The 26,812-nt window shown below is 49.3% G+C and overlaps 10 protein-coding genes and 2 long non-coding RNA genes across 15 annotated transcripts; 6 read left to right on the forward strand and 6 right to left on the reverse strand.

Moving 5' to 3' along the window:
- The first annotated feature begins 94 nt into the window (after window positions 1-94).
- On the forward strand, window positions 95-1,939 carry LOC9632083 (traB domain-containing protein). Its single transcript, XM_024672112.1, has 8 exons — window positions 95-294; window positions 387-719; window positions 778-884; window positions 944-1,032; window positions 1,088-1,162; window positions 1,217-1,327; window positions 1,380-1,475; window positions 1,544-1,939. The coding sequence occupies exons 1-8, from the start codon at window positions 95-97 to the stop codon at window positions 1,805-1,807; spliced, it is 1,275 nt and encodes a 424-aa protein (XP_024527880.1). The 3' UTR covers window positions 1,808-1,939.
- Window positions 1,680-5,204, reverse strand: LOC9635392 (copalyl diphosphate synthase 2). The gene is made up of 15 exons (XM_024672072.1): window positions 5,027-5,204; window positions 4,884-4,946; window positions 4,764-4,822; window positions 4,390-4,702; window positions 4,151-4,334; window positions 3,878-4,095; window positions 3,693-3,813; window positions 3,525-3,637; window positions 3,243-3,469; window positions 3,078-3,190; window positions 2,923-3,021; window positions 2,653-2,871; window positions 2,461-2,599; window positions 2,172-2,405; window positions 1,680-2,112 (listed from the first exon to the last, which is right to left on the reverse strand). The coding sequence occupies exons 1-15, from the start codon at window positions 5,175-5,177 to the stop codon at window positions 1,843-1,845; spliced, it is 2,523 nt and encodes an 840-aa protein (XP_024527840.1). The 5' UTR covers window positions 5,178-5,204; the 3' UTR covers window positions 1,680-1,842.
- On the forward strand, window positions 4,822-5,101 carry LOC112345395. The gene is made up of 3 exons (XR_002992037.1): window positions 4,822-4,861; window positions 4,915-5,004; window positions 5,083-5,101. It is a non-coding gene; the product is annotated as an uncharacterized LOC112345395 (long non-coding RNA).
- An 83-nt stretch (window positions 5,205-5,287) lies between the features above and the next one.
- Window positions 5,288-5,987, forward strand: LOC9632084. The gene is made up of 4 exons (XR_002992035.1): window positions 5,288-5,389; window positions 5,454-5,594; window positions 5,700-5,825; window positions 5,894-5,987. It is a non-coding gene; the product is annotated as an uncharacterized LOC9632084 (long non-coding RNA).
- A 717-nt stretch (window positions 5,988-6,704) lies between these two features.
- Window positions 6,705-8,785, forward strand: LOC112345393 (RING-H2 finger protein ATL5-like). Its single transcript, XM_024672078.1, has one exon. It carries the CDS (start codon window positions 7,257-7,259, stop codon window positions 8,292-8,294), a length of 1,038 nt encoding a protein of 345 aa, XP_024527846.1. The 5' UTR covers window positions 6,705-7,256; the 3' UTR covers window positions 8,295-8,785.
- A 272-nt stretch (window positions 8,786-9,057) lies between these two features.
- Window positions 9,058-11,327, reverse strand: LOC9635394 (N-lysine methyltransferase SMYD2-B). The gene is made up of 10 exons (XM_024672075.1): window positions 11,041-11,327; window positions 10,809-10,968; window positions 10,615-10,761; window positions 10,368-10,560; window positions 10,183-10,309; window positions 10,052-10,127; window positions 9,867-10,001; window positions 9,549-9,818; window positions 9,267-9,500; window positions 9,058-9,215 (listed from the first exon to the last, which is right to left on the reverse strand). Exons 1-10 carry the CDS (start codon window positions 11,283-11,285, stop codon window positions 9,144-9,146), a joined length of 1,659 nt encoding a protein of 552 aa, XP_024527843.1. The 5' UTR covers window positions 11,286-11,327; the 3' UTR covers window positions 9,058-9,143.
- A 2-nt stretch (window positions 11,328-11,329) lies between these two features.
- Window positions 11,330-12,336, forward strand: LOC9632085 (ER membrane protein complex subunit 4). Its single transcript, XM_002966973.2, has 6 exons — window positions 11,330-11,480; window positions 11,543-11,599; window positions 11,699-11,852; window positions 11,917-12,014; window positions 12,071-12,136; window positions 12,195-12,336. Exons 1-6 carry the CDS (start codon window positions 11,370-11,372, stop codon window positions 12,228-12,230), a joined length of 522 nt encoding a protein of 173 aa, XP_002967019.1. The 5' UTR covers window positions 11,330-11,369; the 3' UTR covers window positions 12,231-12,336.
- On the reverse strand, window positions 12,275-15,499 carry LOC9635395 (protein ECERIFERUM 3). The gene is made up of 12 exons (XM_002967322.2): window positions 15,407-15,499; window positions 15,106-15,353; window positions 14,798-15,024; window positions 14,507-14,739; window positions 14,239-14,458; window positions 13,829-13,950; window positions 13,500-13,756; window positions 13,334-13,441; window positions 13,067-13,273; window positions 12,904-13,014; window positions 12,675-12,848; window positions 12,275-12,616 (listed from the first exon to the last, which is right to left on the reverse strand). Exons 2-12 carry the CDS (start codon window positions 15,166-15,168, stop codon window positions 12,458-12,460), a joined length of 1,881 nt encoding a protein of 626 aa, XP_002967368.1. The 5' UTR covers window positions 15,169-15,353; window positions 15,407-15,499; the 3' UTR covers window positions 12,275-12,457.
- Window positions 15,500-15,761: 262 nt separating this feature from the next.
- On the reverse strand, window positions 15,762-17,375 carry LOC9632086 (ATP-dependent Clp protease proteolytic subunit 3, chloroplastic). The gene is made up of 6 exons (XM_002967323.2): window positions 17,062-17,375; window positions 16,884-16,998; window positions 16,603-16,778; window positions 16,415-16,510; window positions 16,103-16,352; window positions 15,762-16,027 (listed from the first exon to the last, which is right to left on the reverse strand). The coding sequence occupies exons 1-5, from the start codon at window positions 17,338-17,340 to the stop codon at window positions 16,119-16,121; spliced, it is 900 nt and encodes a 299-aa protein (XP_002967369.2). The 5' UTR covers window positions 17,341-17,375; the 3' UTR covers window positions 15,762-16,027; window positions 16,103-16,118.
- On the reverse strand, window positions 17,360-22,255 carry LOC9632087 (DNA repair protein UVH3). 2 transcript variants are annotated; one of them, XM_002967324.2, is made up of 14 exons: window positions 22,168-22,255; window positions 21,845-22,095; window positions 21,645-21,781; window positions 21,497-21,581; window positions 21,245-21,322; window positions 21,142-21,195; window positions 20,911-21,092; window positions 19,282-20,857; window positions 19,042-19,236; window positions 18,910-18,995; window positions 18,632-18,854; window positions 18,443-18,579; window positions 18,306-18,390; window positions 17,360-18,255 (listed from the first exon to the last, which is right to left on the reverse strand). In XM_002967324.2, exons 1-14 carry the CDS (start codon window positions 22,253-22,255, stop codon window positions 17,404-17,406), a joined length of 4,029 nt encoding a protein of 1,342 aa, XP_002967370.2. In that variant the 3' UTR covers window positions 17,360-17,403. The 2 variants fall into 2 exon arrangements, with proteins under 2 accessions (XP_002967370.2, XP_024527839.1); XM_024672071.1 differs by lacking the exons at window positions 21,645-21,781; window positions 21,845-22,095; window positions 22,168-22,255 and having other exon boundaries at window positions 21,472-21,560.
- A 39-nt stretch (window positions 22,256-22,294) lies between these two features.
- Window positions 22,295-24,067, forward strand: LOC9632088. Of its 3 annotated transcripts, none has more exons than XM_024672226.1 (5): window positions 22,295-22,353; window positions 22,407-22,590; window positions 22,639-22,697; window positions 22,744-22,929; window positions 22,991-24,067. In XM_024672226.1, the coding sequence occupies exon 5, from the start codon at window positions 23,314-23,316 to the stop codon at window positions 24,034-24,036; it is 723 nt and encodes a 240-aa protein (XP_024527994.1). In that variant the 5' UTR covers window positions 22,295-22,353; window positions 22,407-22,590; window positions 22,639-22,697; window positions 22,744-22,929; window positions 22,991-23,313; the 3' UTR covers window positions 24,037-24,067. The 3 variants fall into 3 exon arrangements, with proteins under 3 accessions (XP_024527994.1, XP_024527993.1, XP_024527995.1); XM_024672225.1 differs by having other exon boundaries at window positions 22,760-22,929; XM_024672227.1 differs by having other exon boundaries at window positions 22,760-22,929; window positions 22,991-23,431.
- A 248-nt stretch (window positions 24,068-24,315) lies between these two features.
- On the reverse strand, window positions 24,316-25,003 carry LOC9635396 (glutaredoxin). The gene is made up of 4 exons (XM_002967325.2): window positions 24,842-25,003; window positions 24,694-24,782; window positions 24,534-24,632; window positions 24,316-24,465 (listed from the first exon to the last, which is right to left on the reverse strand). The coding sequence occupies exons 1-4, from the start codon at window positions 24,970-24,972 to the stop codon at window positions 24,392-24,394; spliced, it is 393 nt and encodes a 130-aa protein (XP_002967371.2). The 5' UTR covers window positions 24,973-25,003; the 3' UTR covers window positions 24,316-24,391.
- Between the last annotated feature and the right edge of the window lie 1,809 nt (window positions 25,004-26,812).

Genomic DNA, 26,812 nt, shown 5'->3' on the forward strand with positions numbered 1-26,812 from the left:
AGCCATGGGATCATTGATTGCAAGACCTCTGCACCTGTAGTCCCAACTATTGTACCAACTAACTGTCCGCGTGTGGGCATGTAGCAGTTCTAAAATGGGCGTAAGCCCGGGCGAGGTGGAGTCCACACCAGGCCAAAGCCCTTACTGTGCTCAGATCTTGATCGCCCTTGCTCGTTGTGCCATTCCCAAGCCAATCCTCCACCTAGCCCTAGCTTCTGCCACGTCCTTTATCGCTGCCCTATTGCATCCCAAGAAGTCCCCGCTAATCCTCTGTAACAAACTCCTCCCCGCCACGTCAGATCTCCCTGCCGAGTCATAAGTCGGCCACGACCGTCCGTACGACTTACGTGGGACAGGTCATTGTAGGGTTTCTGCGATGATCACAGGGTTCTAGCGCCAAGAAGCAGGGCGCTATCGGGGATTCCACTCCGCGCATTGTCGAAATCGTGCTCGGGTCCGCCGGATGATTTCAGCTACAGGGAAGCGGTGTCGATGGACACTGACGAGATCGTGGCGACGCGATGGCCTCAGCTGATTGATATTGTGCGCGAGAGATCACTCGTGGCGGTGAGGAACGTGAATGCGGGTGAAAATGATGAGCCGGAGCTGGTGATTCTCGTCGGGACTGCTCATGTGTCCCAGGTTTCGGCGCAACAGGTCGAGCGCGCGATCAAGACAATCCGTCCCGATAATGTCGTTGTGGAGCTCTGCAAAAGCAGGTAAGCATGTAGCACTCTATCTCTAGTAAACAATGGGTGAGGATTTTGGATGCCGCAGGATTGGAATTATGTATTTGGATCCGTCAATGGCGAATTCCACCGCGAATTTCTTATCGTTGACAGGCACGGATCGCAATGCAGCTTTGGCTCGTAGTTTTAATCTCGGTAATCTATCTTTTATTTAAAATATAGCTTCCATTCGATTTCATTTTTTTTTTTCTCAGGTGGGAGATCAGCATTTTTTCTGAGATTGCTGCTTGCCAGTGTTTCAGAAAAGATTTCTAAGTCTGCGGCTGTGCCAGTTGGCGAAGAGGTAAGACAGTTCATTGACGTAAAAGCTGGATATTCATGGCGATTGCTGCTTACAGTTCAGGGCTGCAAGAAGAGCAGCGAAAGAAGTTGAAGCTCAGCTTGTTTTGGGTGATCGGCCTATTGAAATCACTGTAAGTGTAGTTTTGCCGGGAGCTGCTTGTTAATGTTTTGTGTAGTTTCTGTAGTTGAATCGGGCATGGCGCGCTTTGACGTGGAAGGAGCGTCTGCGTCTTGCTAACACGTTCTTGCAGACTTTCCTGTTTGCCAATGTTGACGCATCAGAAGCAGCGTTGCAGGTGAATTTGTTTTTTGGATTATAATTTACTGTTTCTGACTTTGTTAATGCAGTCGATGAAGTCCGACGATGTGATTTCAAGCATGTATTCATTTATGAGCTCTCAGTTTCCTTCTCTATTAAGACACCTCGTTTGGGAGCGCGATCTGGTGCGCTTTCTTTTAGAATAGTCACTTTCCTTTGATGTAATCGTTTGACACTTAGCTTTGTTGTACAGTATATGGCGTGGTCTTTGAAGCGCAGCAAAGCAGTTACGGGCTGCAAGACTGTGGTTGGAGTTATTGGAAGGGGTCATCTCTCCGGAGTAGTTTACGCTCTCCTTCACAGTCAGGAACACTTGAGTTTCCGGGACCTGGTCGGTAAAACTGAAGACTCGATAGCAGATCCCTTCAGAATTTACAGAGGCATTATTGCCGAAGGCATACTTGGGCTTCTTCTATGGTTGCTCTACAGCTACATTAGCGCGAACTTGGCTGCGTAGTCCACCAAATGTTCCTCGGTCAGGCTGTTAGCTATTTACAGCACGGGCTGGGAAAGTACTCTCTTGACATGGTTGGAGAGTTTGGCCTGTACTTTATTGGTACCTGGAAAGACGTTCATAATTCTGGCCGCATTGAGAAAGAGCTGCTTGCAAGCTTGTGGCAGCGCGCCGGGCTGCAGAGTCTCGTACAGAAGCTTCTGCATGTTCTTGTTCGCAAGTGCTTGGACCTCACTTAGTGCTTCACTTTTAGTTAATTGAGGATTCTCTTCAAGGTAGATGGTGATACTGTTGAGGCTTGAATCCACCTGGAAAAGCTCGAATGGTGGTAAGGGATTTCCTATTTCGTCTATTTCTTCGGGTTTACCTTGTCCGTGTGTGTATCTTGTACCAGGCGTGAAGCAGTGTTCATCATTTGGCAAATGGCCGAGTCTTTTATGTCTCCGGTGGTGGCGAGCGTTTCGCCGACGAAGTACATAGTGCTCCGGACAGCAGGCTCGATGCTTGAATGTGAGGCCTTTAGATATTCCTCCAAAGTTGGATTGTTGTCTGACATTTTCCACTTGGTTCTCTGCAGTAGGCTCGATAGCCACGTTTTCCACTGCCAAAGCAAATATCGATCAGATTTATCAACGCTTCTCACCGAAAACACTTACGATTTCTCGCAGCGCTCCTCCTATACTCCGGCCTTGGTACAAGAAGCCCTGCTTGCTATGGTTTTGAACGATGTTATAGAGCTCGACGAACAGTATTTTCACTTCGGCCGAGCAGTTTCCAAGCGAGTTCACGTTCCACCTGTGCATCAGCTGTCAGAGCTCGAGTGGCATTGAATTTGTGGCGTGAATTACCTCTCGACATTGTTTATGAGATCCTCAAGTTCTTTGGTGGACCCTTGGTGGTCAAAGTATTCATTAATACCGAGTGATATGAACCAGCATTGCGACCATATAAGCCTTGCTGGTGAGAGCTCCGGCTCGAAGATGGTTGCAGCAGCTGAATAGAACGTTTGCTCCAGTTTGCTGCGGGAGAATCCTTTGAACATTGACAGGCTGCTCTCGTCGTACCACCTGTGATGGATTCGGGTGAGTATGTCTTGTTTACATATATACTTTCATCACCTTTCAAGTTGCTGAAATTCTTTTCTGTGCAGAGCCCGACACATGTTGAAGTCTGCCTTCGCGAGCTCTAGGAAAATTGGATTGTTGACGAAGGGCATTCTGTATCAGATACAGGAGTTAGCTGGCAGCGTTGATTTCCGTGAAAGGATTCTCACCTGTAGAGGCTCTTCCCGATCCAGACATCGTCAGCCGCGTACTGATCGATATATCTTCTTGTTGCCAGTCTTTCTAATCTAGCATGCATTGGGTTGTCGAGCGCAAACTCGACCTGTAAAGTGTTCACAGGTCAGTTTTGTTTTGTGACATGCTATAGCTCATACCTCTCCTGGCAGATCTTTAGAGATAATCCACTTGTCGTACAGCTGATTCTCCTGGCGTTTTCCTTCGAGAAACTTTCTGGCAAATGAGCCTGCTTCTTCCAGGATTGTTTCGCCAGGAAACATCACTTGAGAAGCCCGGTACAAGTTGTACATTCCTGTCACTGCTTGACCCGCTTGCCCGCTGAAGCAGACGAAGGAATCGCCCTCTTGGAAGGTTTTAAAGGCGTCTGTGTTGTACGATATGATAAGTGATGAAAGAAGCGGGTATGACTTGGAGAGTACCTGGTGATATGTCGTATCCGTGACTTCGCAAGAGCCGGAAGGCCATGGAAGTATCGTCAGCGTCTTGAACAGGTGAACCTCTGGCCCATGCTATTCCTTTGTCTGTCCAGTATCTGTTACAAGTTCTCACGTTGTGTGTTTGTCATAGGTGGTACTACGCATACACACCTGTACACGTAGTCAAGAGCTGATTTAATCTCTTGAGTGAAGTAGCGAGAGATTCCCAGGCGTTGTAAGCGGTCAACTATCCAGAGATGCTCAAACAGATCCACTGGGTATACATTTGGTACTGTCAAGAAACAAGAGTTTTTACGTCAGGAGTTCTCGGAGGTAAAGTTTCACCATTCCTTTACCTGCGCAGTTGAATCTCTTGACGAGGTTGTTCAGGTACTGCAGGCATTTCTCGTTTCCCGTATGCATCAGTGCGCATGCTGTGGAGGCGGGGCTGAAGAGCAGTGAACCATCTGGTGACTGCAGTTTTATGACCTTGTCCCAGTCTATAGTCTTATGAAGTCCTTCCAACGAATGCAGGAGAGTGGTCGGATAGTTCTGGACCACATTCATGGGTATTCTGCGTGCGGGTATCACGTCAGTAAAGTTGTCTCGGAACATTTTCTATGTCTAACCTTTCAAGTTTCTTCTTCCTTTCAGCATAAATTGTTTGGAGCACGGGCTCTCTATAGTCGATGTCAAGCTCGAGTGCCATGGCCTCCTCTATCATTGCCGGAAACACAATTTCAAATCCTATTGGCATGTGAGTACTGTCCTCCAACTCCATCTTAGGCATAGTTTTTCGAATAAACTCGAGGGCTGAATGAGAATGAGATGGTTGGTCTTTGTGTTTCTTCTGAAAGTGATTACTTACCTTTGTGAACAATCTTGTCTCCGGTGTTCCAGGTTTTGAGAGCTATTGCACATGCCAGTGCCGAACAGATGCGATCATACGTAAGAAACAAGTCTCTATCACCCCAGGATCCATCCTCGAGCTGATTGTTCATGATCCAGTTTAGGCACATGGGAAATTGAGGCTTGTTGCTGCCATCCAAAGCGGGTACTCGTGCCACCCAAGCCGTATCGTAGGCTGACACGGATATCTCCCCGTCGTGCAGAGAGTTCAACATGCTTCTTACGGTTTCGACGAGTTCCCACATTCGTCCGCCATCAGTCGCTGGAATTGTCTGCAAACGAAGAAGAATTCCGATCAGGACCTCCGGCCTTACGGGATCTTGCAGAACATACTTCTGGGACTTGCCGAGGTGTTGGAAGTTTCCGCCCGGGAGTTTGCACGCGAGATGAAACTGGAGACAGTGTTAAGTTAGCAGCAAGCTCACAACCGGGTGAGTTAGTTCTCTTTTATACCTGGAACTGATGCGGTCGGCACTGCACGCAGTGAAGGCGTAGTTTTGGAAGCATCATCGCGGCCTGGGAACAAAATAAGGATCCACCCGACAAGCAGTTAGCCACAGGAGTCATCACAGGAGTGAGTAGCTTGGTCTCCTTACCTCTCGCTTCTAGTTTCTGTGATACAACACCACGACTTACATGCGGCGTCCTGCAGCTGGACCAGAACAAGGAAGAGGAAGAGGAGGAGGAGGCAAGGAAGGCTGCCTTCCATGCAGCTCCAGCAGCAGCAACAGCAGCTGCTGCTGCCATTTGCGGCTGCTCCGCCCGCCTTGCTCTCTCTCTCTTTCTCTCTCTCTCGGCCCCAAAGGCACTGGAGAAGCACGAATATATGGGAGGAATATCTGAGCAGCAGCTGGAGCAGAAGCAGGAAAAGAGAAGCTAAGGAAAGGAAAGAGAGAAGAAAGAAGAAGAAAATGCTGAAAAGGCAGAACGGGGGGGACAGGACAGTCCCCGAGCAACAGGTAATCAAGCGAAAACACAAAAGACAATTGATTCAAAACAACACTAAGTTCGGAGGATCTGCAGTATCAATGTGCGGAGGAGCACCTTGTGAGGCAGCTGGTGGATCACGAAAAGCAGCGCCAGCAGTGAGGCCAACGGAAAAGCAACGCGAAGCCAAATTGCCGACTGGGTGGCTTGGCTCCCTGCATTGGACGTTAGTCGGAGGTAAGGATGGATGGCTCTTCTCCTTCTCCTCCTCCTTCCTGCTTGTTTTTCTTCATACACTTATATATCCCTTGATTCTCTGGCTCACCAAGTGTTATATGACAGGTGCTGCCAAAGCGAATATTGGGCCCTTGAGTGCTCATTATTCCACATGGAATATATTCCTCATGTTGAGGAAGGCATCGGGACCGAGAGTTTCAGACAAAATGACTATTTCCATCCACTTGGACGGTAAATGGCTGCTTTTAATAGGGGTCGGGCTCTAATGTTTATCCTTTTTCGTCCATTTTTGCCTACAGTGAAAGAATTAAACGACGCTAGAAAAGTGGCATGGAGCAGTGAAATGGTGAACCTTGCATCCTCTCTCCCGCTCCCGGGTTGATTTCACGACCGACCAAGGCAAGCGAGCAAGCGCCAATGAGCGGTGTCTTGTGACATTATAATGTTTTTTGATGCTGGTCAATGTAGAGCCGTGTTCCAAGTCTCGCGAAAAGAACACTCCGTGCGGTTCCTTGCGTGAAGCGATCTCAGTAAAGTAAGTTGTTTGTTTGAATCGAAGTCTTCATGCTATCTCTCTTTCCAGAAATGCAGAAGACTGATGGAGCAAGAGCAAAGTAAGTAGTTTCTTAAATCTTTTGGTCACCTCTCTTCTCCAGGAAGCTACTCAAACAATTGCCTGGTGGTGGACTGGGCCAAAGCTGCAGCATAAAGCATCCCCATGCTCCACCACGTTGTGGCATGGACAGAGAGATTCGCCATGGATGGAAACGAGCAGTGCACAACGAAAGTGTGCGTATATATCGATCGAAGAAAAAAGTTCCTGCCGGCGATCTGGATGGATCGGTAAAGCCAGCGGATCAGGAAAAAATGGAGCGCAAACTAGTACGTGATTTTTTTCTTTCTGTTGACTAAAACGCTTCTCTCGCTTGCTTTGTTTCGTTGGTTTCCAGATCTTATCTCTTTGATCATAAAGTCTTCCCTGTTGTCGGCCTTTCGCCCTGATAGATTTCATGAAATATAGCGCTGCTACTGAGACGTTGTGGAACCATATCAGTGAATGGAATAGAAATAAAAGCCATGGTCCCATTTTCTTGCTATATGGTACCCCAACATTATTTCACTGACACAGCTCTATACTACTACAATCTTCCACGTTGACTAGTTACCCACCCATTTTTACAAATTCCACCCCCCAGGAAGGAATAACATTAACTGCATGTTGACTGTTTCACCCGCCTTTCGTGTGTGACGGCCTGACCACCTGTACGGACGCGTGTGGCCCGTCGCTTTCCCCGTCCACGTGCCCGTCGTGCCGCGGGCATATTCCCGCCGATTCGGTGGGCCTTTAAAACCCCAGCGCTCTTTCCACCGGGCCACCAGGGGAACCACGCGCGTACGGTGAAATGTTGACTCGTCGGGGCCCGTCAGGTGGATGGCGCGACGGGCGAGATAGGCGAGACGAGCCGGCCATTGGAAGGGCCGCCCGTCACCGCGACGAAGAAATCAACACACTTGGACGAGAGAGAGACCTTGGAAATGCCAGTTGACAATTTTGGCCCAATGCTCTGTGTCGTGACATTTTAGGTCGACTCCTTTCTCCCAATCCCTCTCATTCTTCCATTTCTCCCATTTGGCGGTCGATCGATCGAGAGGGAGAGAGAAATGGGCGTTGAATCGCCAATGGATCCCAGCGGCAGCAGCTCCAGCGCCATCGCCAGCAGCAGCGACTCCAATCCCTACCAGGTGAACATCAAGATCATGATTGCCGCCATTGTCGTCCTCTTCTCGGTCATCCTCTTCATCCTCTCGCTCCACCTCTACGCCAAGTGGTTCTGGAAGAGCTCCCAATTCGCCGCGCGCCGCCGCCGCCTCCTCCACCTCCAGCAGATCCAAGCCATCCAGCAGCAGATCCAGGCGGCGGCGGCCGCGGACCCTCTCTTCTTCTCCAATTCCCCGGCGCTGGGCGTGGACAAGTCCATCATCCAGTCGCTCCCCCTCTTCGTCTTCCGCGAGAGCGACAAGATCAAGCTCGATTGCTGCGCGGTCTGCCTGTGCGAGTTCCAGGAGGGCGATCACGGCCGGACTCTCCCCAAATGCGGCCATAGCTTCCACACCGAGTGTATAGATATGTGGCTGCATTGCCACTCCACTTGTCCCCTGTGCCGTGCCAGCCTCCTGTCCGGCTCCAACTCCGCTGGATGTCCCAAGAGCATCGTCCCAGAGCTGCTGCTTCTTCCGGATCTAAATCTCGTCGCCACCACCACTTCTCCGCCAACGCCTTCTTCCACGGATCTAGTTTCTTCATCGTCGTCGTCGACACCATCGCCATCGTCTTCTAGCTCCTCTTCCTCGTCGAGTTCTACGTCGGGCGATAGTGATTCCCAGCACCAGCCGCAGCAATCGGTTCAGGTGGTCCAACTGGTTTTGGATCTAGACGAGAATGCCACCTCCAAGTCGCTGTCTAGTTCTCCGTCGACTTCTTCCTCGGCTGGCGGGTCTCTGTCGGCCAAGCGCCGGTGGAGGAACTTGAGACGAATGCTCGGTAGGCCCTCGCCATCGTCGCCTCTGCTAGCACTGCCGCCTTCCGCGTCGTGTTCGTTCTCATCTACGTCGTCAGCGGCGTCTTACGCGGTCTCGGTTGTCGGGGAGTCATCGGATCTGCAAGGCAGCTACAACTCAATCCTGGTGCTGGTGGAGTGAAAGTCTTCGTACCTTGCAAGTTTCTTCGTTGGATGTATCGAGTTCCAACAAGGCAGAACCGAATCCGCGACGGAGGAAGGAAGCAAAGACTGGGCGAAATGACAGTTGCGTGGTGTATACAAGGTGTCAGCCAGTTCTGTATAACCAACAGCGCTTTCTTCACCAGAAGAAGACGAACACGAAGAAGGATCCGTCACTTCTGGTCAGTAGCTTCCAGCTGGAGAGAGAAAAAAAAAAAGGAGTACCTATTCGATTCCGGCTGCGAGCCAAAAAGAAGATCTTCCGCAGACCTGGAAGTGGAACATCTGGTCAGCACGAGCTTTTGTAAAAACAATTTGCTTTTCTTAGTACCTCAGAAACAGACAGTGGTCGACATCTCTAATGCTCCTCCTTTTTTCTCCACAAAGTTTAAAAAGCTGTGCACGCGATTTCAAAGCTTAACTGGCACTCAAAGACGAGTGCCTTACCACCAACAATGTTCTCCACTTGCATACTACGTATACGCAGCATGTCGGCTCTAAGCTTAAAGTCTTGCACTTCCGGCAACTTGCCTCCAATCTGCGAAACACGGTCTCAGTTTGAGTCACTTTCGAAAGAAAATGATGAACTTACCAATCCAAAGCTGGCTCTTTGCATCTTGAAATGATTAAACTTAAGATAAGAGGCCTGTCTCATCACTTTCACGATCGCTATTGTTTATGCCTGCACAACTAGACAAATAGCTGCTCATCAATTTCGGGACCCACTCGTTGATGCTTCAGCAGCGTTGCGAAAACAGGGAATTAGAAGAAAGAAACATATATAAAAATTCTGCCGAAAAGAACACCGTCGATACTATCTTCTTACGCTTCACGAAGGCAAACTTGGTTTTCCTAGACAGACGCCTCTGATGCTCTTCACACGTTGAAAAGCTTCCTGAGCCTGCATTCCAATAAACATTGTAGACTCCACATAAAAGCGAAAGCCATTTACCTGCTTGTTTGATCTCTTTGCAATAACTGGAGACGAAGCCTGTGCTTTCTCGAGGTACATTTCGCCCAGGCAAAAGTAAAAGTTCGCAAGCTCGAGTGATGGACCTGGTAGGACCTTTTCCATGCACTGCAATATGAGACGACAAACGCGCAGTCCTTCCTCAGCATCTCCCATCGCTCGGCAGCAGTTCATAAGTGGAGTCAAAGCATCGAAGAGGAACACGTGAAGAGGGTGCTGAAAAGAAAATGCAGTTATGTTTGCGAAGATTTATGAACACCATACCAGCTTTCCCGTGAACTCAGATAGATAGCTTTCCAGTAATTTCCGGGCCTCCTTGAAGCGTCGTTCGCTGTAAATACGAACCGCAGCCACAAGCCTCTCCTCGGCTTTGGCAATCACTTCCCAAGGAGGATCCTTGAACCTCATAGACTCTGGATCCAGGATCCGCGAACACAAATCACATTCCCATGTAGTTGACGACGCTTGATCTTCATGCAAAGCTGCCGTTCTGAGAAAAACTCCCCCGCAGCCTCTAACATGGCAGACACAGCCCTGCCAGGATAATCTTCAGCAAACAAGGATTTTAAATTCCAGGCTTACCTCAAGAAATCTGTCAATGGATGTGTTCAGAGGCTCTACGCAGCGGTCACAAGTACAGTCGAAATGCTTTGTTGCCACCAACAGTGTTTTGCGTACTCGGCGGGACTCATATAAGTTAATGTATGAAAGACAAAGCTGCTGCACTAGATTAGACCAAATGAACGCAGAATAAAAACGGCGATCACCTCAGCTCCCTTCGGAATATCTTGGACTGCTCGCACGTACATCACAGAACCTTCCGAAGCAAAACAGCAGTTTGGCCTACAAATTACCATCAGTTTCAGTCCAAAAAAAATTCATAAAAATAAGAGCTTACCGGCAAGAGTGGTTAAGAATAGAAACATATGGAAATAGGCCGAGGGCCACATGCGTGTTTTGTAGATTCTGTGCACCCATACCATGAGAATTGGTGTTGATCAGAGTGGCCAGCATTTCCAATTCTTCTGTGGTTGAAAGAAACGTAACTGTTAGGCATTGAATAGAGAATGCGAAACGATTTACCTATACTGCACGATACAGGAGCTGGTTTCCCACCGTTTCCCACGCAAGCAATCTTGTGCAGCCGGGTGCATCCGTTTCGGACCGCCTCCAGCCAACTCGATGGTGCTTTGCTCCTGTGAGTTTCCAAGCCCAGAGCGTCTTTGAAACAAGAGTGTATCACACCGTCTACTGTGCAAGTTTCATCTTTCGAGTTCTGAAATGGAAGAGTCTCGATTAAAAGTTCCAACTGTAGCAAAGACGATCTTGCCTGAGCCGTGCCAGCCTTTTTCAATGCAAGGTTGAAAACCAACCTTAAAAGATCAGCATCGCAGTTTTCGTCTCTGGCAATGCTGGCGATCTCTCTATACACAGCGCAGTAATTCTCGTGTGATCCCTGTGGAGGCTTGTAGCACTCCTGAAACAAACAAATGTAAGGCTCTCGATCGCGAATCAAAAGCTCACCTCGCAGAAGATCGTGTAGTTACACGCGGAGCACTCGAACTTTGGGCCATTCTCTGCAACATTGACGCCACAGACATGGCAGATTGCCTTGCGATACTGCCCGCGAGGAACAAATGCTATGGCCTGCTCCGCCACGACAACCTCTCCAGCCTTGATCGCCCTGACAGAGTTCCAAAAAAACTCACTCACAAACAACGAAAGGAAAATAGAAAAAATGCGTAGAACCACTCACCTCGTCGCGACGGCACAGCGGCCTCGATTCTTCACAGTCGCTACCTTCCAGGGAAAGGAAGGCTCCAGCACGAAGTTCTTCTTCTTCTTCTTGCTCTTGTTCTTGCTCCTGCGATTCTTCGCCTCCGCCTCATCGGGTTGCTGCTGCTGCTTCTCTTGCCCAGAAATCTCTAGATTTTGCAGCAGAGCACCTGTAGAATCGCTCGATGCCGGCGTCGCGACCTCCACGGGACGAGAATCCTCCATTGCCGCGCCGGTGGCCAAAAAACCCTAACCCCTAAAACTTCACAAAACTCTAGGCTAGTTCTTCGATTTGCCCTAGCTCTCTCAATGGAGAGGGGCAGCAAGGCGCGGAAATGGGCGATTGATTTTGGCGATGGCGCGTCGTCCAGGGAAGTCGCCGATCCGCCGGGCTACTCCCGAGGCGCTTCTTCAGAGATTGTGAGTGTAAAAATCTCGCGGTTTGTGTGACCTGAAAGAAGGATTTTGGGGCGTGATCGCAGGAAGATGCTAGCGCTGCGAGGCAAAAGGAGAAGGTCGAGGCATCGTGGAAACAACAGGTAACATTTCTTCTCTTCTTTCTTCTGCTAGAGTTTTTGTTTGCTTTCTTTCTTTGTTTGTTCTTAGTGTGTGATCTTACTGTGTGTTCGTGTGTGTAGAAAGCATGGGAAATCGCTCAAGCTCCTTTCCGGAATCTCTTCATGATGGGATTCATGATGTGGATGGCTGGGAACACGGTCCATTTGTTCAGCATTGGCATTACGTTCTCGGCTCTCTGGCAGCCCATCAGTGCTCTCCAAGGAATCGGGAAAGGTTGTCACAAAGTTTTCTATCGCCATCTCCATTTCTCTTCTGACTCTTTTCTTTGCTTTCACAGTTTTCGAGCCATACAAAGATGCTCGAACGGACGTCCTAATGCCCAAGCTCTTGTTCATCGCCATGAATTTGGTGGCTCTTGGAATGGGACTCTGGAAGGTAAGTTTTTCCACAAGTTTTTAGACAAAAGATCGGATCAAATGTTTTCCTTGCAGCTAAACTCGCTGGGCCTTCTTCCTACTCATGCCTCAGACTGGGTCTCGTCACTGCCTCCGCCACAGGTTTGCATCTTTTATGCGATTTAGAAGAACTCTAATGTCAATCGATCTATATCACCAGATGGTGGAGTTTTCCGGAGGAGTTTTGTCGAGCTAATGTGGAGCTTCTAAAGATTTCCATCGAAGAATTAGCAGTGCTGATTCTTTCTGGACGATATTGTGTTGATTAACGTTCTTTGCTTTGAAAGAAAGTTTAAAATGTACACTCTCTTTTTCGAGCAAATCGTAGCGGTGGCGGCGATGATAGCGGCGGCGGCGGCGGCGGCGGCGGGCGGCGGACACAATGAATCGTTTTCTGTTTCTTTTCGTTTTTCTTTCTTTCTCCTATACGTAAGGAGCAAAACCTTGCCTGAGCGCTGCTTGCCACACCTTGTCAATGTTTTCTATATCGATGGAACCAATCTCGTGATGGTCCCAGCCTTCCAACGCGTGGAGTAGTCCTCCGGCATGGCATGCATGAACCACGCCTCGAGGCATTGTAAACTGTCACACACAATGAGATGATGAGATGATGAGATGATTCAACAAAAAAAGCTCTTACCTCGCAGAAATGCAAGCCTTCATGGTTCTTCGGCAAGTACATTCCTGAGAGCTTCCCGTAAGTAACGTCTTTCCGGATTTCTGCTACCGGTGGCACGACAAATTGGTGAAAAAAGGTACCAGGAGGAGCCCAGCTTTGGTCCTTGGCAAAGATCCACTTTCCTACGATCCACGTCTGTTTGAGAAAAGAATGAGAATGCCTCGTAAGAAGAAACGAAGTACGGAAGTACCTTGCAGTTTTGTCCCGCTTGATACTTGGTAACTTGCACCAAGTTCTTTTGGAACTCGACAGGGGCATCTTTCACAACTGCTTCGTAACGCTCCCTCGAATTCGTAAGCATCTGCAATGCCAACGAGAAATTCAGCACAAAGAAACGTGAATTGCCACAGTACCAGAACTCTAACTCCTCGCCTGCAAAGGTAAAGAGCTAGTGCGCGACCGATCTTAGACGTTGATCCTGTCAAAAACACTTCCTTCGCATCCGGTCGGAGCTCGTTGATAACCACGGCAGCAGTAAGTGTGTTGCCGTGGACTATCTTTACTCGCAGGTTGGTGTATTTCTTCCAAAAGAGCACACCACCTCCATTAAGTTCCTCGTTCTGCAAATATATATTAAACCAACGCTTCTATGCTTGAAGAAGAGAGACGACGTATCATACCTTGTTAAGCGCAGCAAGGCTCAATACCTTAACACCTGATCTATCGGCTTCCAGGATTGCTTCTTCAATGAAACCATTGATACTCTTCTTACCAAACGGCAAGAAAAACTAGAAGAAAAAAAAAACAATTAGCACTAAAAACTGCAAAGAGGACTCAAAAGCTTACATGGAAACCATATCGAGGAATAACTCTAACTTGAGCATGGACACGTCCAACTAAGTACTCGCTGTAGACCATCGTTCTCCCCCAGGCCCACATTGCAAACATGGGTGGGACTGTCAATATCAGAGGTGGCCACAAAAACCATCTCGGCCCGAAAGGCTCGGCAGCCAGAGACCTGAAAATAAACGACGTGTGCATCGTTGACATGAAGTCAATTATGTGCGCCAAAAATATAAACTGAGGAACCTCCTCTTTCCGACCTGGGAATGAAAACAAACTTTCAAAAATCTTGGCGCCGTGGACAAAAACAAATATAAGAAAAACACACCAACCTTTACGAAGTGCCGTGTAGAGAGCCTCTGTCTTGGGATGCATCGTGCCCCCCAAATAATCATAAACTGGCATGAACAGGCAGAAGTTTGAGTTGAGACTGCTGTGGTGAAGAGAATGATACCTGGAAAAGAGAGTAACACGAAGGGAATTAGAATTACTGTCTCAACAAATCGAGGCCCGCCCAATGCATTCTATATGCTTGCAACTCGCCAGAAGGATGCAATGAAGGTCACTAAATGAAAGCACGTGATGACTTCCAGCAACTGGAGTGATGTTAAGGCGCACCCCCACCAAACTTCATAAAAGCAAAGCGGAATCAAGCAAAAAGAGAACACGTCGCGACAAATGCATAAATTGGAGTTCTTATGCAGCTTGGCACCAAATAAAAAAGGGTGTAGCGAAAACTTACGACGGCGTGTAGACCACCAGCTTGAGCAGCGGAAAGGCTCGGAAAAGTGACTCCGGGAAAATTTCGCAGTTGAAATGGCCATACATCTTGAGCACGTCGTAGGATAGGATGTAGAAGTAGAACATAGAAATTGACGCAGCTCCCATGACAGCGGCTCCAAGCAGCGGTAGAGCTATCAATCCAGTCTGTACCAAGTGCTCCAGGAACGTCGAGTTACCAGCTGAAAGAAAAGTGGTCACTACGGATAAAGCCAGGACAATTCACGTACTTGTGGCGACTTCCGGGTTCACAGAAGCGTGGTGCAAAGAATGGTAATTTTTGAACAGGTGGCCATCGTGGAAAGCGCGGTGGATCCAGTAGTACAACGGCTCCGTGACCAACGCGTGGAAGATTACAACGTAAAGCCATCCTCTGTAGTTCCAAACGGGAAGATTGCTGAAGCCAGGTACCCACGAATGCGCTGCTAATGCAATCAGCCCCTGGAGAATGATAAAATTGTCCCTGGATACAAGCAAAAAACAATCAGCACAGAAAAGCACCAAGCGCCATCTTGACTTACCAGTGGAACTCTCTATCCAGTTGCTCGAATGTGATCTTGAAGGCGCTGACCCGGTGCTTCTTGACTACCCCATGTAAGTGTTGAAACAGGGAGGCATAGAAAAATGTTTGGTACCGAATCAGGCACAGAACAAAAATGTGCAAGCACCAGTTATCTGTGTCCTTGTAAGCAGCATTGTAGAAGTTCGCATACAGAGCTCTTGCCGCAAAGGGAACCGAGATCCAATACTGCAGAGAGAAGCACAGAAAACCATCATCACTCAGTCAACCGCTATAAAAATGCAGAAGGCAAAAAACTAAAGCACGGACCTTGTAGTTCCCGAGAAACGTCCACGGCCAGGACGAGAGTGGTGCAGTCGTTGCAGCAGCCATAGAGTGTGCTGGTAGTAGCGCTCGGAGGCAGCAAAACGAAGGAATAAGCCGCCCCAAGTATACCAGAGAGGATCAAAGAGGACCCATACCAAGTTGCTTTCCTCTTGCTCTCTCCACAGAGTCCGCAAAGAGAAATGCCCAAAGGAAGGACTGCCAGGATTGTTCACGCACAGCACACCTGTCGTCTTTATAAGTGTTTTCACAGTGATTAGTAAAACCAAATCCAGACTTAGCTTACTCCCAATAAATGGCGCCGCATATTCTCGCCAAGGAAGAAACAGTGATCTTTCGTCGTGTAACTTCGGCGGCCAGCTTTCTCAAGCGGGAGAAAGCTGGAACAATACAAGCCCGCTTGAAGCGTCTGCTAGTCACGAGGATAATCCTGCTGCGTTCTCCGAGTTATAGTTGGTGACAGAATTGAAGAGGTCAACATGGTCGCATTTATAAAGACAGCCAACGAAAGTCGCAAGTAGCTCTGGGGATGGTCTCTGAGAGACAAGACGGACACTAAAACGAGAGGTTACATGCATTTGATGAGCGGATTCCCTGCAAAGCATTGACAAAAACAGGACAAAGAGATACGAAAAGAGAGATGAAGAAATAGAATACATCACATTGAAGAGCCGAGGATTGACTTATTAGAGGATCACTCGCGGGACGGATTGGTATCTCTCCCAATCCCAACACCCTTTCCTCGACAGTGGAATGAGCTCGTCGTCGTCTATACCAGCGATAGTACAAAAATTAAGAGCGTCAGCTTTTAAAATTAATTAGATGCTTCAAGGACCATGTGACGCTGTCATACGGCCATTAACTTGGAAGACGGTGATGTCCTTTACGGTCTTTCCAGCGCCCCTACCTACAAACTGAATGTTAGACAAAAGTACTTGGTGACCAAGAGCCGAAAATGTGAAAGAGAGGAATAGATAGATACCTTCGTCGAGCTTAGACTAGACAGCCGCTTTCTCTTTCTCGGAAGCCGCTTGTGTGTCCTCTGAAGGCCTGTTCTTTTTGCCATCCTTTATAGTCCAGAAGTCAGACACTCGAGTCTTTGGAGGCTCTTTTGCTTCGCCAATTGGTGCTACAAGCCCCGGCTTTCCGTCGTCAATAACACCATCCACCAGGCCGTAGTCGACTGCTTCCCACGCATTCATGAAGTAGTCTCTGTCCGTATCAGCTTCAATCTGCAAAATAAAAATCTTCCAGTCTCAGGCATTTGAACAAATAGAGGTCTAATAAAAGCAACCTGCTCTTCAGACTTTCCAGTTAGGCGAGACAGGATTTTGTTGAGCTTTGCTTTGTGGTACATCATCTCTCTCACTTGTATCCCAACGTCGATTGCCTAACAAGCGACACGAATATAAAGTCTCAGCAGACATGCGACGAAAAGACTAAAAAAAGTCTCAAAATTAAGAGAAAGGAAGCTTTACTTACCACACCGCCGGCACCTCCCAGTGGTTGATGGATCATGACACGAGCATTTGGCATGCAATATCTCTTTCCTTTTGTTCCAGAAGCCAGCAGAAAAGCCCCCATCGACGCTGCTAGCCCGAAACAAATAGTTGAGACGTCCGCACGGCAGAGCTTCATAGCATCATAAATTCCCATCCCTGGAAGCTGTCAAATGCTTAGCCAGAAGATAAAAAGAGAACCAAAACTCTGGCCAGAAGATGGAAGGAGAACCAAACTCTCTTAAAAAAAATCTTGCAGCTTACCAGCTGAAACTGAGCCACCGGGCGAGTTGATAAACATTTTGATATCCTTGGTTGGATCTTTAGCGTCGAGAAGGAGCAACTGGCTGATGATAAGATCGGCAGAAACATCATCCACCTTCAAGAACAAAAACAAAAGAAACGTCCAAAGAGAATGAAAATTTGTAAGAACTTTCGCTACCTGCGATCCGAGGAACACAATGCGCTGCTGGAGCAACACTCCCGCGGGCTCCAAGAGGAGCGATCCAGCCTCCGACGGCCTCGACTCACGGCCAGAGCTTCCAACACCCCACTGCTCACAGAGAAGCCCTCGTCTCTCTTCTCGCGCTCTCGCCAAAACTAAGCTCCTCCCGCGAGCAGCGCCTAATCTATGTACCTTGTTCTTGGGATGGAGGCCATCGACAACGCATCGCAGCGACGAGGACGAAGAATGCGGCATCGTCCAAGCCGAGGTCGCCATAACTCCTCTGCTCTAGAGGCGAGAGCCCTAAACCCTTCATTAAATGGCCACATTAAAGCAAAACTAATCGTTGCTTTTGCGTTTTCTTCGAAAGTTTGGAATGGCCAGCAAGCTCGGATCGCGCCTTTCTTCGTCACCATCTCTTTCGTCTCTCCATTGTTTCTCGCGACGATCTTCTTCTTCCGGAGCTCCGGGACGATCCAGAGAAAACTCTTCCAGATTTTCCTCTTGGCGACGAACTTCTCCATCTTGATCTTCCGCGATGAATCCTCCACCTCTTTCCATCTCGGCCATTTCTTCTGCTTCGTAAGCTTCGAGGTCCTCCTCTGTAGGACCACGAAGATCTTCCGAGTCCTCTAGAATAAATCCTCCTCCACTTGATGCGTGTGCTCTCGGAGCAGCAAACTCTCGAGCCTCTGGATCTTCCAAAATAAATCCTCCTCCTCCTCCCGACGATTTTTCTGCTGCCTCGAAAGCTGCAATGTCCTCCTCCATTGGAACGAACTCTCGGTCTTCCGAATGAGATCCTTCCGCCGTTGAAACAAACTCTCGTGCGCCGCCATCTTCAGGTGTTTCGTCCAGTGTTCGTTCTGCGGGTGTTGTGATTTCCGGAACCTGCGCCTCTGTATCCTTTGCGGCTCCACCTTTGGCTCTTGCTTGACGTTTTCTCGGCGTCCTTTGAGCTGCTTCAGTTTTTTTCCCAGCAGCTGTCGCTTTTCTCTTCCTTGGCTTCGGAGCAGAGTTTTCGTCCGATGGTTTTATCCTCCTTGTCTTCTTCGTGGCTGGAATGGCACCATAAATCATCTCCGGCAGTGTTTGCCCCGTTATCCCAGAGACGGCTTTCTGAATCCTGCTGCTTCGGATCTTCGCGAATCGCTGGTTGAAGCTGTAGAACGCATCGATTCGTAGTTGCGTCTGCAATCAAAGATATTGCAATTACAAGCCAAGTATAGGTACGATCTTACCTCATGACGATCGTACTCTTTCAGAACTGGAACTAGAAGTTCATCGGCTTTTTCCTTTGTCCATCCGAATTTTTCAAAGCAAAACCTGTGTCACGTTAAAAACATTAAGCCAGTTGTAAGATTGCGTGATATCTTACTTCCGAAGTAAGTCGAGGTCAGGGCGACCCCACGAAAAGGTTTCCTTCGACTTGTCTACTTGAGGACATTCATACGCCTCAACTACAGCTTTGCTGGGAAAAGAAGAAGGGATCGTCCAGTTCTTGCTTACTGCACGCTAAACGAACAAGACCGAAATGCTGCTTACGAAAGAAAGCAAGAAAACTTACGTGTTTGTGCATAAATATTTCTTTTCTCTTGTCAAGCTGCACGCCAGCGTCATCACTCCCATCGAGATTATCTTGCGATTTCTTGGTCGATTTCCGAGATACACCCTGGGCCTTGTCAAGGAGCATAAGGTCCGGAGACTCTATCCAGTCTCTAAGCTTTTGCAGCCCATCCTCTTCAGGAAAGGCATTCACAACCTCGATGGCATTCACAATTCCTATACCACTGAAACACAGAAATGTTGACGCGAGAGAAAAACTACTTGACGGATTGATATTACCTTATTCCTTCGGTATAATCACTGCCAAGTAGCATGGCCATCCGTATCAGCTTATCTCGATTCAAACCGAGATCAGACTCTGCATCCTATAAAAGTAAACGAGTCACAAAAATTAGTAAATGGGCAGCTTACCTTCATGTAGTAAGTTTCGACGTATTTGTGGCCATCGAATATGTTCTTGTAGACACTGCGGCCTCCAAAAAGAAACACGTCCGAATCATCCGTAATCACACCATCGACGAGATCTTCTGCATCCATGAAGGCACATTGTGCTTCAGCTTCCATGGGTGCTACCACATACGGGATCCCAAACAGTTGAAGTAGTTCCTACGTAATAAGAATAAGAGTTAGTTCCCATATGAAACAAGCTACCTGGCACTCGGCAAACATTTCATTTGTAACCGTCTCCGCATTACGTTCGTTTCTCTTTTTCTCTGCTCGAAGCTCCGCTTCTTCTTGTAGCAAGTTTTCCCTTTCCTCGTTGATCCGTGCGTGCCGAGCAGCTCTGTCCTCAGCATCGAGAAACCGTTCTTCATCCTCTGTTATCATCGTTGCCTTCCTGCTTTGATCCAAATCATGGACTACTTCAGTGTTTTCCAACTCATTAGCTTGTTTTTCCAATGTGTTGTCGAGCACTGCCTTTCCTTTACGTGAGCGCTCAGATTCTTCAATGTCCTGAACTGCACCATGCTTCACAGAGTCTGGCTCTTGTATGGTAAGAGGCTTAAAAGCTTTCTGAAGGCCAAAGTCCACTAGGCTTCGACGAATTGCTTCTTCAATCTGAGCTTGTTCGTCGGATACTCCAGTAAGCTTTCCATGCTCAATGTTGCATGAGTCCTCGTTGTCCGGTTTTTGCTCAATCAATTTACCAGGAGAAACGTTCCGTGCAACTTCTTCCCCTCCAGTGCCTTTGTCATCGTCCGGTTTTGAAACCAGCGGATGGTTTTCTTCACTTTTCGTGGCGTCTGGCTCGCCAACGTCCACTAGCGAAGTGTTCTCGGAAATATTTTGTGCGACATTATCATCTTCCTCCCATTCAACTTTTTCAGCGTCAGGCAGGACTTTATCAGCTTGAGGAGGGTGACTATCAGCCTGCATGTCTTTCGTACGCTCGTATCTTTCACCTTGATTGAGAACAGTAGAACCTGCTTGAATTTCAGCTTGTTTGTTCCCGTTTAATTCCATGACACCGGTAGTTTTCAAAGCAGAATCTCCAATACCGATCATCTTAGACTGTTTCCGAGCATCAGGTTCACAGACTGACACCACCTCGTGCCCGTCGTCTTCCCAGTCGATCTCTTCGTCCTCTTGACCACGAGCCAAAGTTTGAAATGTCTCGTCAACCTCAAGGTTGCCATCGTCCACAAACGAAACCTGGAAGTTCTGAGCCCCTGTCTCAGTAATCACGTCATTTCTTTGAAAACGAGAAAGACTGCCAGATCCTGCTTCATCTTGAGCTTCTTTGGCGGAAGATATTCGTGCATCACTTCCGTAATCTTCCTCCCATTCAATTTCATCCGGCTGGCTTTCCGAAACCAACCTTGCAAAAAGCTCGTCAGGCTGGAGGCTGCCATCATCGACGAACGAGACCCTCATTCCTGTACTATTAGTCTGCCCAGCTGAAACATTGGTTTCGTCACCATCTTCTTCAACAGCTATTTGATCTTCAGAAACCAGTTTTTCAAATGCGTAGCTCTCGTCGTCTGCTGGAAGTTCTATTGCTTCGTCTTCTTTACTTTGAGATGCCTTGTCTTTCATAAGATATAAGTTCCACTGTAAATCACGAGTCATCCGAACACCCATTCCCCTGATCCTGCTAACTCGTTTTCTCCCTTTACTATCGAGATATGTCTGAACAGTGCTCCTATCTGCTGCTCCCCTTTCTTCTATGTCTTTAGACATCTGCTTCGCAGTAGTCTCTTCGACATTTTGCACCCCATCTTGGCTCCTGCCACAAAAGGCAAAGGGCTATTAGGAAAATGAGAATAAAACATGACATACTTTTTCTTTCCAGCTTCCGTCGAGAAAATATACTCGCGATTGGCTTCTGAAGCAATTCGAACGCTTGGAACACCATCTTTACTTATGTTCGCAGCCGCTTTTTGCACGAGATTGATATCCCGGCGAAAGGCTACTGTTTTTAAGTAAGCCTCAATCTGAAGTTTTGAAAACGAAGAAGGTGCCTGAAAAAAAATATCGTTAGCACACTACAGAATGTCAAATCTTACACACCTTCGCAACTTTCTCAAACTTCTGTCGATTTTCTGCAACAAGTTGCTCCCTCATCTGCGAAGGTAAGATTAACGAGCGTACACGCAACAATATAGATCCGAACCTCGTCAAAGAGTTGAAGTTGCATGGATGGCGGTAGCGACGCAAGAACTTCGGGATCAACTTTTCCGTTAACCACAGGCTGCCGAAAACAAGAATAACGAGATCAGAACGAATTTCCAAACCAAAGTAAGAAGGAAGCCAGCGACGATCTAGGCAAGACAAACACAACAGCTATGGAAATATCAACATGAACTGATAGACACTGACTATGATGATCAGCAAACTCACAGATCTAAAGGGCCGTTGGATTTACGAGTATTTGTTGTTGTTCCTCGGAGCCAGAATCCAAGTCTATGGCACCATCTTCCTCCCACTCTTTTGCTAAAGAAGCTGCCAACCTGAGATGAAACAAAAATGAAAACCACGATAGAAAACAAGAACATCAATCACTGGAAACTTACAATGCGTCGGCATTTTCTTGGTCAGAAGAAGTTTTGGCTTGAGAAGAGCTCGAAGGAATTTCTCCATTTGCTCGTGCTTGGTCTGGAGCATTTGGTTGCTCCTCACGAACGAGTTCCTCGAGCTTCTTTGCTTTTAGCTGCAACAAGAAAAAATGAAACAAGAGAGTCAGAGACGCTGAGAATGAAACTCACACACGTACGTGATTCAGCAGTAGCTTCTCAGCCGTCTTGCGGATTTTCGACTGTGCTTGCTCTCGCTGCCTTCTCCTCGCAATCACAGTCCTCCTCTTCAAGAATGGCGTGCCACCATCGAAGACAAACACAGGCTTGACGCGGAGGAACAAGAGCTTGCAAATCCGGCGAAAGAATCCCAGGAGGTGCGCATTGCGCATCACTTCTCCACGATCATCGCGCATAGCCTTGAGAAACTGGATGATCCAAATGCTGGCATCTAGAAAAAAAGAGATGAAGACTTGTAACAGCTGGAGAGAAATCCCAAGCTCGCGAATCACAAGAATCTCACCGATCGCCAGCTTCTTGTTGCCGAGGAGCTCCACCGACACGCGCCGCCCCACTGGCGCCAAGAGCTCCCATAATCCATGAACTCCCATGAAGAAACTCTAGGTTTATTTAGGGCTCCTTACATCCAACAAGAGGGGAGAATGGCGGAGGAGGACGATCGCTTCTTCCAGCAGCGACTGGCCAATCTGTGAGTACTGCGCTCCAGCGGCATAGAATCGATTGAGAATTCTCTTGTCACAGGAGGCAATCCCGGGAGCTCTTTGAGAACACAAGGAAGCTGCTCAATCAGCAAACCACGGACGCTGGAGGCTACTTTGGGAGATTGTGCTTGCAGCTCAAGGACGATCAGAGCAGCGTCAAGGCTCTGCAAGAGATGAGCTCGAATTTGCTACTCAGAATCGCGAATGGAATGAATCTCTTCCAGGTGAGCTTGTTTTCTTCGATCATTATTGGATTATAGGTTGCTGCGCAGGGTGGAAATGGAAATGTGGATGGTGATCGTTTGGTATCGGACACTGCCTCGGCTCACAGGTATGTTCTTACTTTCTTTTCATTCGGTACATTTGGTCGACTAAAGCTAGCCTTGATACCAGCGAGACCAGCGCATTTTCTTTGGCTAAATGCAAAGCGTCGGCTACTTCTTTCACACCCCGGCTTCCATCTAGACCAGTTGGTAGAAGCGATTTCGTGCGAGGGCTGGAAAAATCGAATGCTACTATCAGTTAAGATCAGACAACAACGAACACTAAAACAGAAGAAAATGGTATTCGTTCTTGGTTTTTGTTCTTCTGGTCAACTGATCATGGTGTTTCTTTCGTGAGTAGATTCACTCTTCTCTGAGGAGGAGGATCCTCCACAAGCCGGGCTTGCTGCTTTAGAAGAAGACGCTAAGAAAGATGAAGATCACAAACGAAGTTCGAGCGATCGGGCATCCTCTTCTACAAGCCCCTCGGAGACGGACTCGGATGCCCTCAACGCTCTCGTAACGGATGAGCTTCTCCAGCATGAAACTCCGAGAACAGGAGAAAACCAAATCGAGGTCGAGCACGTCGAAGATGATCGTCACCATTCCAAGCACAACAACGATGCTGCTCTTGACTTCCAGCCTCCCAGCGAGGAGCTCCTAGCTCTCGGCCGGCTTACATCCATGGAGAAGCTCTCCATGCTGTGCACGCTCATCAACACGCTCAACTTCTGGGAGGACGAGCTCCTTCTCGACGGAAGCTGGACGACTACCACTCAGAGCTCGGTCTACACGCTCATCGCCGCGGCACGGGAGAGCCAGAAACGGCTCTTCAAGATGCTGAGCTCGTCCGATCACTCCAGGGCGGGGCTGTGCTGTGCCGCCATTCGCGAGCTCGTAAGAGCTTATCCTCCCGAGAGGCTACTCCCGGCTGGATTCCTCGTGGTCTTACTCAAGAACACAGACACTGTGGAGAGACTAGAAGCTTTCCAGGACAACGATGCTGCTAGCTTCTGGGATATGCTCATGACTTTCGCGGTGACGCTCATGGACGAGCATGGCAACACGGCAGAACAAGTCGGCTCCATGCTGCTCGACTTTGTCGTTCCGGCTCTAGCTGCGGAGCAGCAGCCACTGGTGGAAGATCCGGAAGAAGCCCGAGCTGTTCTCCGTCTCTTCCTGGTGTCACACATTTGCTGCCGGATCATGTACAAGGGAGCCAGGGCCAATAGTAGCAGCAGCAGTGGCTCCAACGAAAGATCAAGCTTTCATAGCAAAAGTGATATCTCGGACAGTGAAAGCAAAGTTCTTAAGCTGGAGAAATCTAAAGGGCGAAAGACCAAGCGGCTGTGGAAGTCTGTGCTAGCGCTGGCTTGGAAGAAAAACTCGACTAAATCTTGGCGTTAATAAGAACTGCATTAAGGGGCTTAAGCGGGGATAGATCAGCTCGGAGAGCATCACTGAAGTTCTGAAGGCCGCGTGTTCGATCCACGCAAGAGTGGCTTCGAAGAAAACTCGACTAAATTTTGGCGCTAAGAACTTGATTACAAGCTTAAGCGGGGATAGATCAGCTCGGAAGCGTCACTGACGATCTGAAGGTCGCGTGTTCGATCCACGCTCACCGCAAGAGTGCCTTCGAAGAAAACTCGACTAAATTTTGGCGCTAAGAACTTGATTACAAGCTTAAGCAGGGATAGATCGCGTGTTGAATCCACGCTCACCGCAATAGTTTTTTCATTAGTGAGAAAAAGTGAATGCTTCGTCACATTTTCGCCACGCTTCCAACCTCTTGGAGCAAAGGAACCAATTGTCCCTTGCGATGAGTGGCTGTGGTGTCTACAAAGAGTGGCCGATGCGTTAGCGCTACGCGCCAAGAATTTAAACTAGAGTTCTTTTTAACTTACCATCACAGCCACCGATATGCTTGCCGCCAATAAAGACGCTAGGAACAGTGCGCTGGCCGGTCCACTCGGCTAGGGCAGCTTGAATCTCCGCCCCATCCTCTAGAAACCAAAAGAGAATCAATCGATCAGTCGCGAGAAAGAAAAAATTTCTAGAGATTACTCTCGGCATTGAGCTCCAGCGCGGTGAATTTGGCTCCCAGGCTAGCGAGGAGCTTCTTCACGCTCACGCAATATGGGCAATAGCTTTTGCTGCCACAAGAAAAGAATGAAACCAAAATCGATTGATCGGCCGCTCGATTCGATCGAACCTGAAAACCATGACGGGATTGCTGGCGACAAGATCCTTTGCCTTCGCCATCGCCGTTCCTTTCGTCGATTCCGCCGATTCTTTCTTCGCTTCCGCCATGCTGCCGCTACTGCTGCTCGCCACGAGCCCCATTTTCAACCCCAGGCCTAGAACGGATATTCGTCAACGTTAACCGGATATTCGAGTCTGCCCTAATGCTTACGTGGAGCGTGAGTGCCACGTGTAAAGTGGCCGTGGTATAAATTGATTCTCTCCGAATATTTTGCCCCAGTTCGTTCGCGATCGCTGGGAGCTCGAGGTAAGCCAATGCGTGTTCTTTCCTGTCAATCGCTGCTTCTCCGGTGCTCTGCCTGTGATATTATGGATTCCTCTTGCCTCTTTTCGGGATCTTGATCGCGTCCTTGCTCGATTGAATCTTTCTTGCCTCTCCTCTGGATCTTTCTACGATTTGATCGCATCGGCACTTGATCGTTGCTCTCCTTTGCCGATTCCATGCTTCGCGTGAATCTTTCTTGCGTCTTCTCTGGATCTTGATCGCTCCCGCTCTAGAATCGCCTCGATCTTGATGGATTTCTTGCGGATTTTGACCATTCGATCCCGCTCTCGCCATTCCCAGGGTGTCTCGCGATGGATCTCGACGGCAGCAACCGCCTCCTGCGCCTGATCGCGATCTTTCTCTCGATCGTCTCCGCGGCACATGCATTCGGCTACATGAGCACCATGGCGGCGCTGTGGGGATCCGGCTCCTCCCCGGTCAAGAGCTTCTCCGTCTGTGGCATCGACGCGAGCTCCGGCAATCCACGCTGCTGGGGCACATTCGCGATCAACAACGCCTCCATCCCGCCCGCCAACATCTCGCTCTGGTCGCTCACCGGCGGCGCATACTTCGCTTGCGGCCTCACGCTCGACGGCCACAACCCCGTGTGTTGGGGCCAGACCCCGGGCAGCATCGTCCCCGCGGCCTTCCAGAGCGTCCGCTACTCCACCATCAACTGCGGCGGCTGGCACGTCTGCGCAATCCGGGACAAGAGCATCCTCCCGGGCGACGAGGGCCGGGTGGACTGCTGGGGCAACAACGATTTCGGCCAGTGCTCGCCCCCGATCACCATCCCCATGCGCAGCATCACCGCAGGCGACTACTTCTCGTGCGGCCTCACGCAGTACACGGGCCGGGTCGTGTGCTGGGGCCAGATGTCCGGCGACCACAACGATTCCGCCCAGCGCAACCGCTTCAACCAGCGCAGCCTCTTCGACACCATCGCGGCGGGGCGGACACACGTCTGTGGCATCCTCCGGAAGGACCACCGCGCGCTGTGCTGGGGCGCCAACGATCACGGCCAGTGCTCGCCGCCGGAGGGGGTGGCCTTCTCGGCCATCTCCGCGGGGATGTTCCACACTTGCGGCATCCGGCTCGACAACCACTCGGCGCAGTGCTGGGGGGACGATTCGGTCGGCCAGTCGAGCGCTCCCGCGGGCGTGGCCTTCTCGCTCATCACCGCCGGGGATCGATACACTTGCGGCGTGAGGCTGGATCGGGATGATCACGGAGGCGTGGAGTGCTGGGGGAATCAAGTGGCGGCGCCGCCCGACCTGGGATTCAACGCGAGCCAGGGGGTGTGCGTGGAGAGCTCGTCGTGCCGATCCACTCAGTTTGAGCTCGCGCCTCTGGTGGTGGTGGCTGGGGACAATCTCACGGAGACCGCGGCGACCACCGGGTGTAAGATCTGCTCGCCTTGCGCTACGTGCGGCGATGGGTTCTACGAGGCGGCCGCTTGCGGCCAGAGCCGGGACACGGAGTGCTCGAGCTGCGCGGCTTGCCGGTTCCACGAGCACGATCGGTGTACCAAGGTTTGCGAGCGCTACCGTCGGATGGGCGATGATGGGAGGGGCTCGGGCAGGAAGAAACCCGCGGCGGTGACTGCTGCTAAGAGCAGTGTCAAAGCTGCGGCAGTGCCATTCCTCGCCGGGAAGA

Source organism: Selaginella moellendorffii, unplaced genomic scaffold, assembly GCF_000143415.4.
Source record: "Selaginella moellendorffii unplaced genomic scaffold, v1.0 SELMOscaffold_8, whole genome shotgun sequence".
Lineage (NCBI taxonomy): Eukaryota > Viridiplantae > Streptophyta > Lycopodiopsida > Selaginellales > Selaginellaceae > Selaginella > Selaginella moellendorffii.

Coding starts and splice junctions, on each gene's coding strand:
- LOC112345393 (XM_024672078.1), top strand. CDS start 7,257: ATGGGCGTTGAATCGCCAATGGATCCCAGCGGCAGCAGCTCCAGCGCC.
- LOC9632085 (XM_002966973.2), top strand. CDS start 11,370: ATGGAGAGGGGCAGCAAGGCGCGGAAATGGGCGATTGATTTTGGCGAT. Junction 11,600..11,698: donor AGGCATCGTGGAAACAACAG/GTAACATTTCTT, acceptor TCGTGTGTGTAG/AAAGCATGGGAAATCGCTCA. Junction 11,853..11,916: donor TCTCCAAGGAATCGGGAAAG/GTTGTCACAAAG, acceptor TTGCTTTCACAG/TTTTCGAGCCATACAAAGAT.
- LOC9635396 (XM_002967325.2), bottom strand. CDS start 24,972: ATGGGGCTCGTGGCGAGCAGCAGTAGCGGCAGCATGGCGGAAGCGAAG. Junction 24,633..24,693: donor GCTGGAGCTCAATGCCGAGA/GTAATCTCTAGA, acceptor TTTGGTTTCTAG/AGGATGGGGCGGAGATTCAA. Junction 24,466..24,533: donor GCATATCGGTGGCTGTGATG/GTAAGTTAAAAA, acceptor CACTCTTTGTAG/ACACCACAGCCACTCATCGC.
- LOC9632088 (XM_024672226.1), top strand. CDS start 23,314: ATGGAGAAGCTCTCCATGCTGTGCACGCTCATCAACACGCTCAACTTC.
- LOC9632087 (XM_002967324.2), bottom strand. CDS start 22,255: ATGGGAGTTCATGGATTATGGGAGCTCTTGGCGCCAGTGGGGCGGCGC. Junction 18,391..18,442: donor GACCTCGACTTACTTCGGAA/GTAAGATATCAC, acceptor AACGTGACACAG/GTTTTGCTTTGAAAAATTCG. Junction 18,256..18,305: donor AAGAGTACGATCGTCATGAG/GTAAGATCGTAC, acceptor CTTTGATTGCAG/ACGCAACTACGAATCGATGC.
- LOC9632086 (XM_002967323.2), bottom strand. CDS start 17,340: ATGGCGACCTCGGCTTGGACGATGCCGCATTCTTCGTCCTCGTCGCTG. Junction 16,999..17,061: donor TTGTGTTCCTCGGATCGCAG/GTAGCGAAAGTT, acceptor TTGTTCTTGAAG/GTGGATGATGTTTCTGCCGA. Junction 16,353..16,414: donor CTGGAAAGTCTGAAGAGCAG/GTTGCTTTTATT, acceptor TTTATTTTGCAG/ATTGAAGCTGATACGGACAG.
- LOC9635395 (XM_002967322.2), bottom strand. CDS start 15,168: ATGGCTGCTGCAACGACTGCACCACTCTCGTCCTGGCCGTGGACGTTT. Junction 15,025..15,105: donor CGTTTCTCGGGAACTACAAG/GTCCGTGCTTTA, acceptor TTCTCTCTGCAG/TATTGGATCTCGGTTCCCTT. Junction 14,740..14,797: donor CTGGATAGAGAGTTCCACTG/GTAAGTCAAGAT, acceptor GCTTGTATCCAG/GGACAATTTTATCATTCTCC.
- LOC9635394 (XM_024672075.1), bottom strand. CDS start 11,285: ATGGAGGATTCTCGTCCCGTGGAGGTCGCGACGCCGGCATCGAGCGAT. Junction 9,501..9,548: donor CTGAGTTCACGGGAAAGCTG/GTATGGTGTTCA, acceptor TTTTCTTTTCAG/CACCCTCTTCACGTGTTCCT. Junction 9,216..9,266: donor CAAAGAGATCAAACAAGCAG/GTAAATGGCTTT, acceptor ATTGGAATGCAG/GCTCAGGAAGCTTTTCAACG.
- LOC9632083 (XM_024672112.1), top strand. CDS start 95: ATGGGCGTAAGCCCGGGCGAGGTGGAGTCCACACCAGGCCAAAGCCCT. Junction 295..386: donor AACAAACTCCTCCCCGCCAC/GTCAGATCTCCC, acceptor CGATGATCACAG/GGTTCTAGCGCCAAGAAGCA. Junction 1,328..1,379: donor CATCAGAAGCAGCGTTGCAG/GTGAATTTGTTT, acceptor TTGTTAATGCAG/TCGATGAAGTCCGACGATGT.
- LOC9635392 (XM_024672072.1), bottom strand. CDS start 5,177: ATGGCAGCAGCAGCTGCTGTTGCTGCTGCTGGAGCTGCATGGAAGGCA. Junction 4,335..4,389: donor AGACAAGATTGTTCACAAAG/GTAAGTAATCAC, acceptor ATTCTCATTCAG/CCCTCGAGTTTATTCGAAAA. Junction 2,600..2,652: donor CTCATAAACAATGTCGAGAG/GTAATTCACGCC, acceptor GCTGATGCACAG/GTGGAACGTGAACTCGCTTG.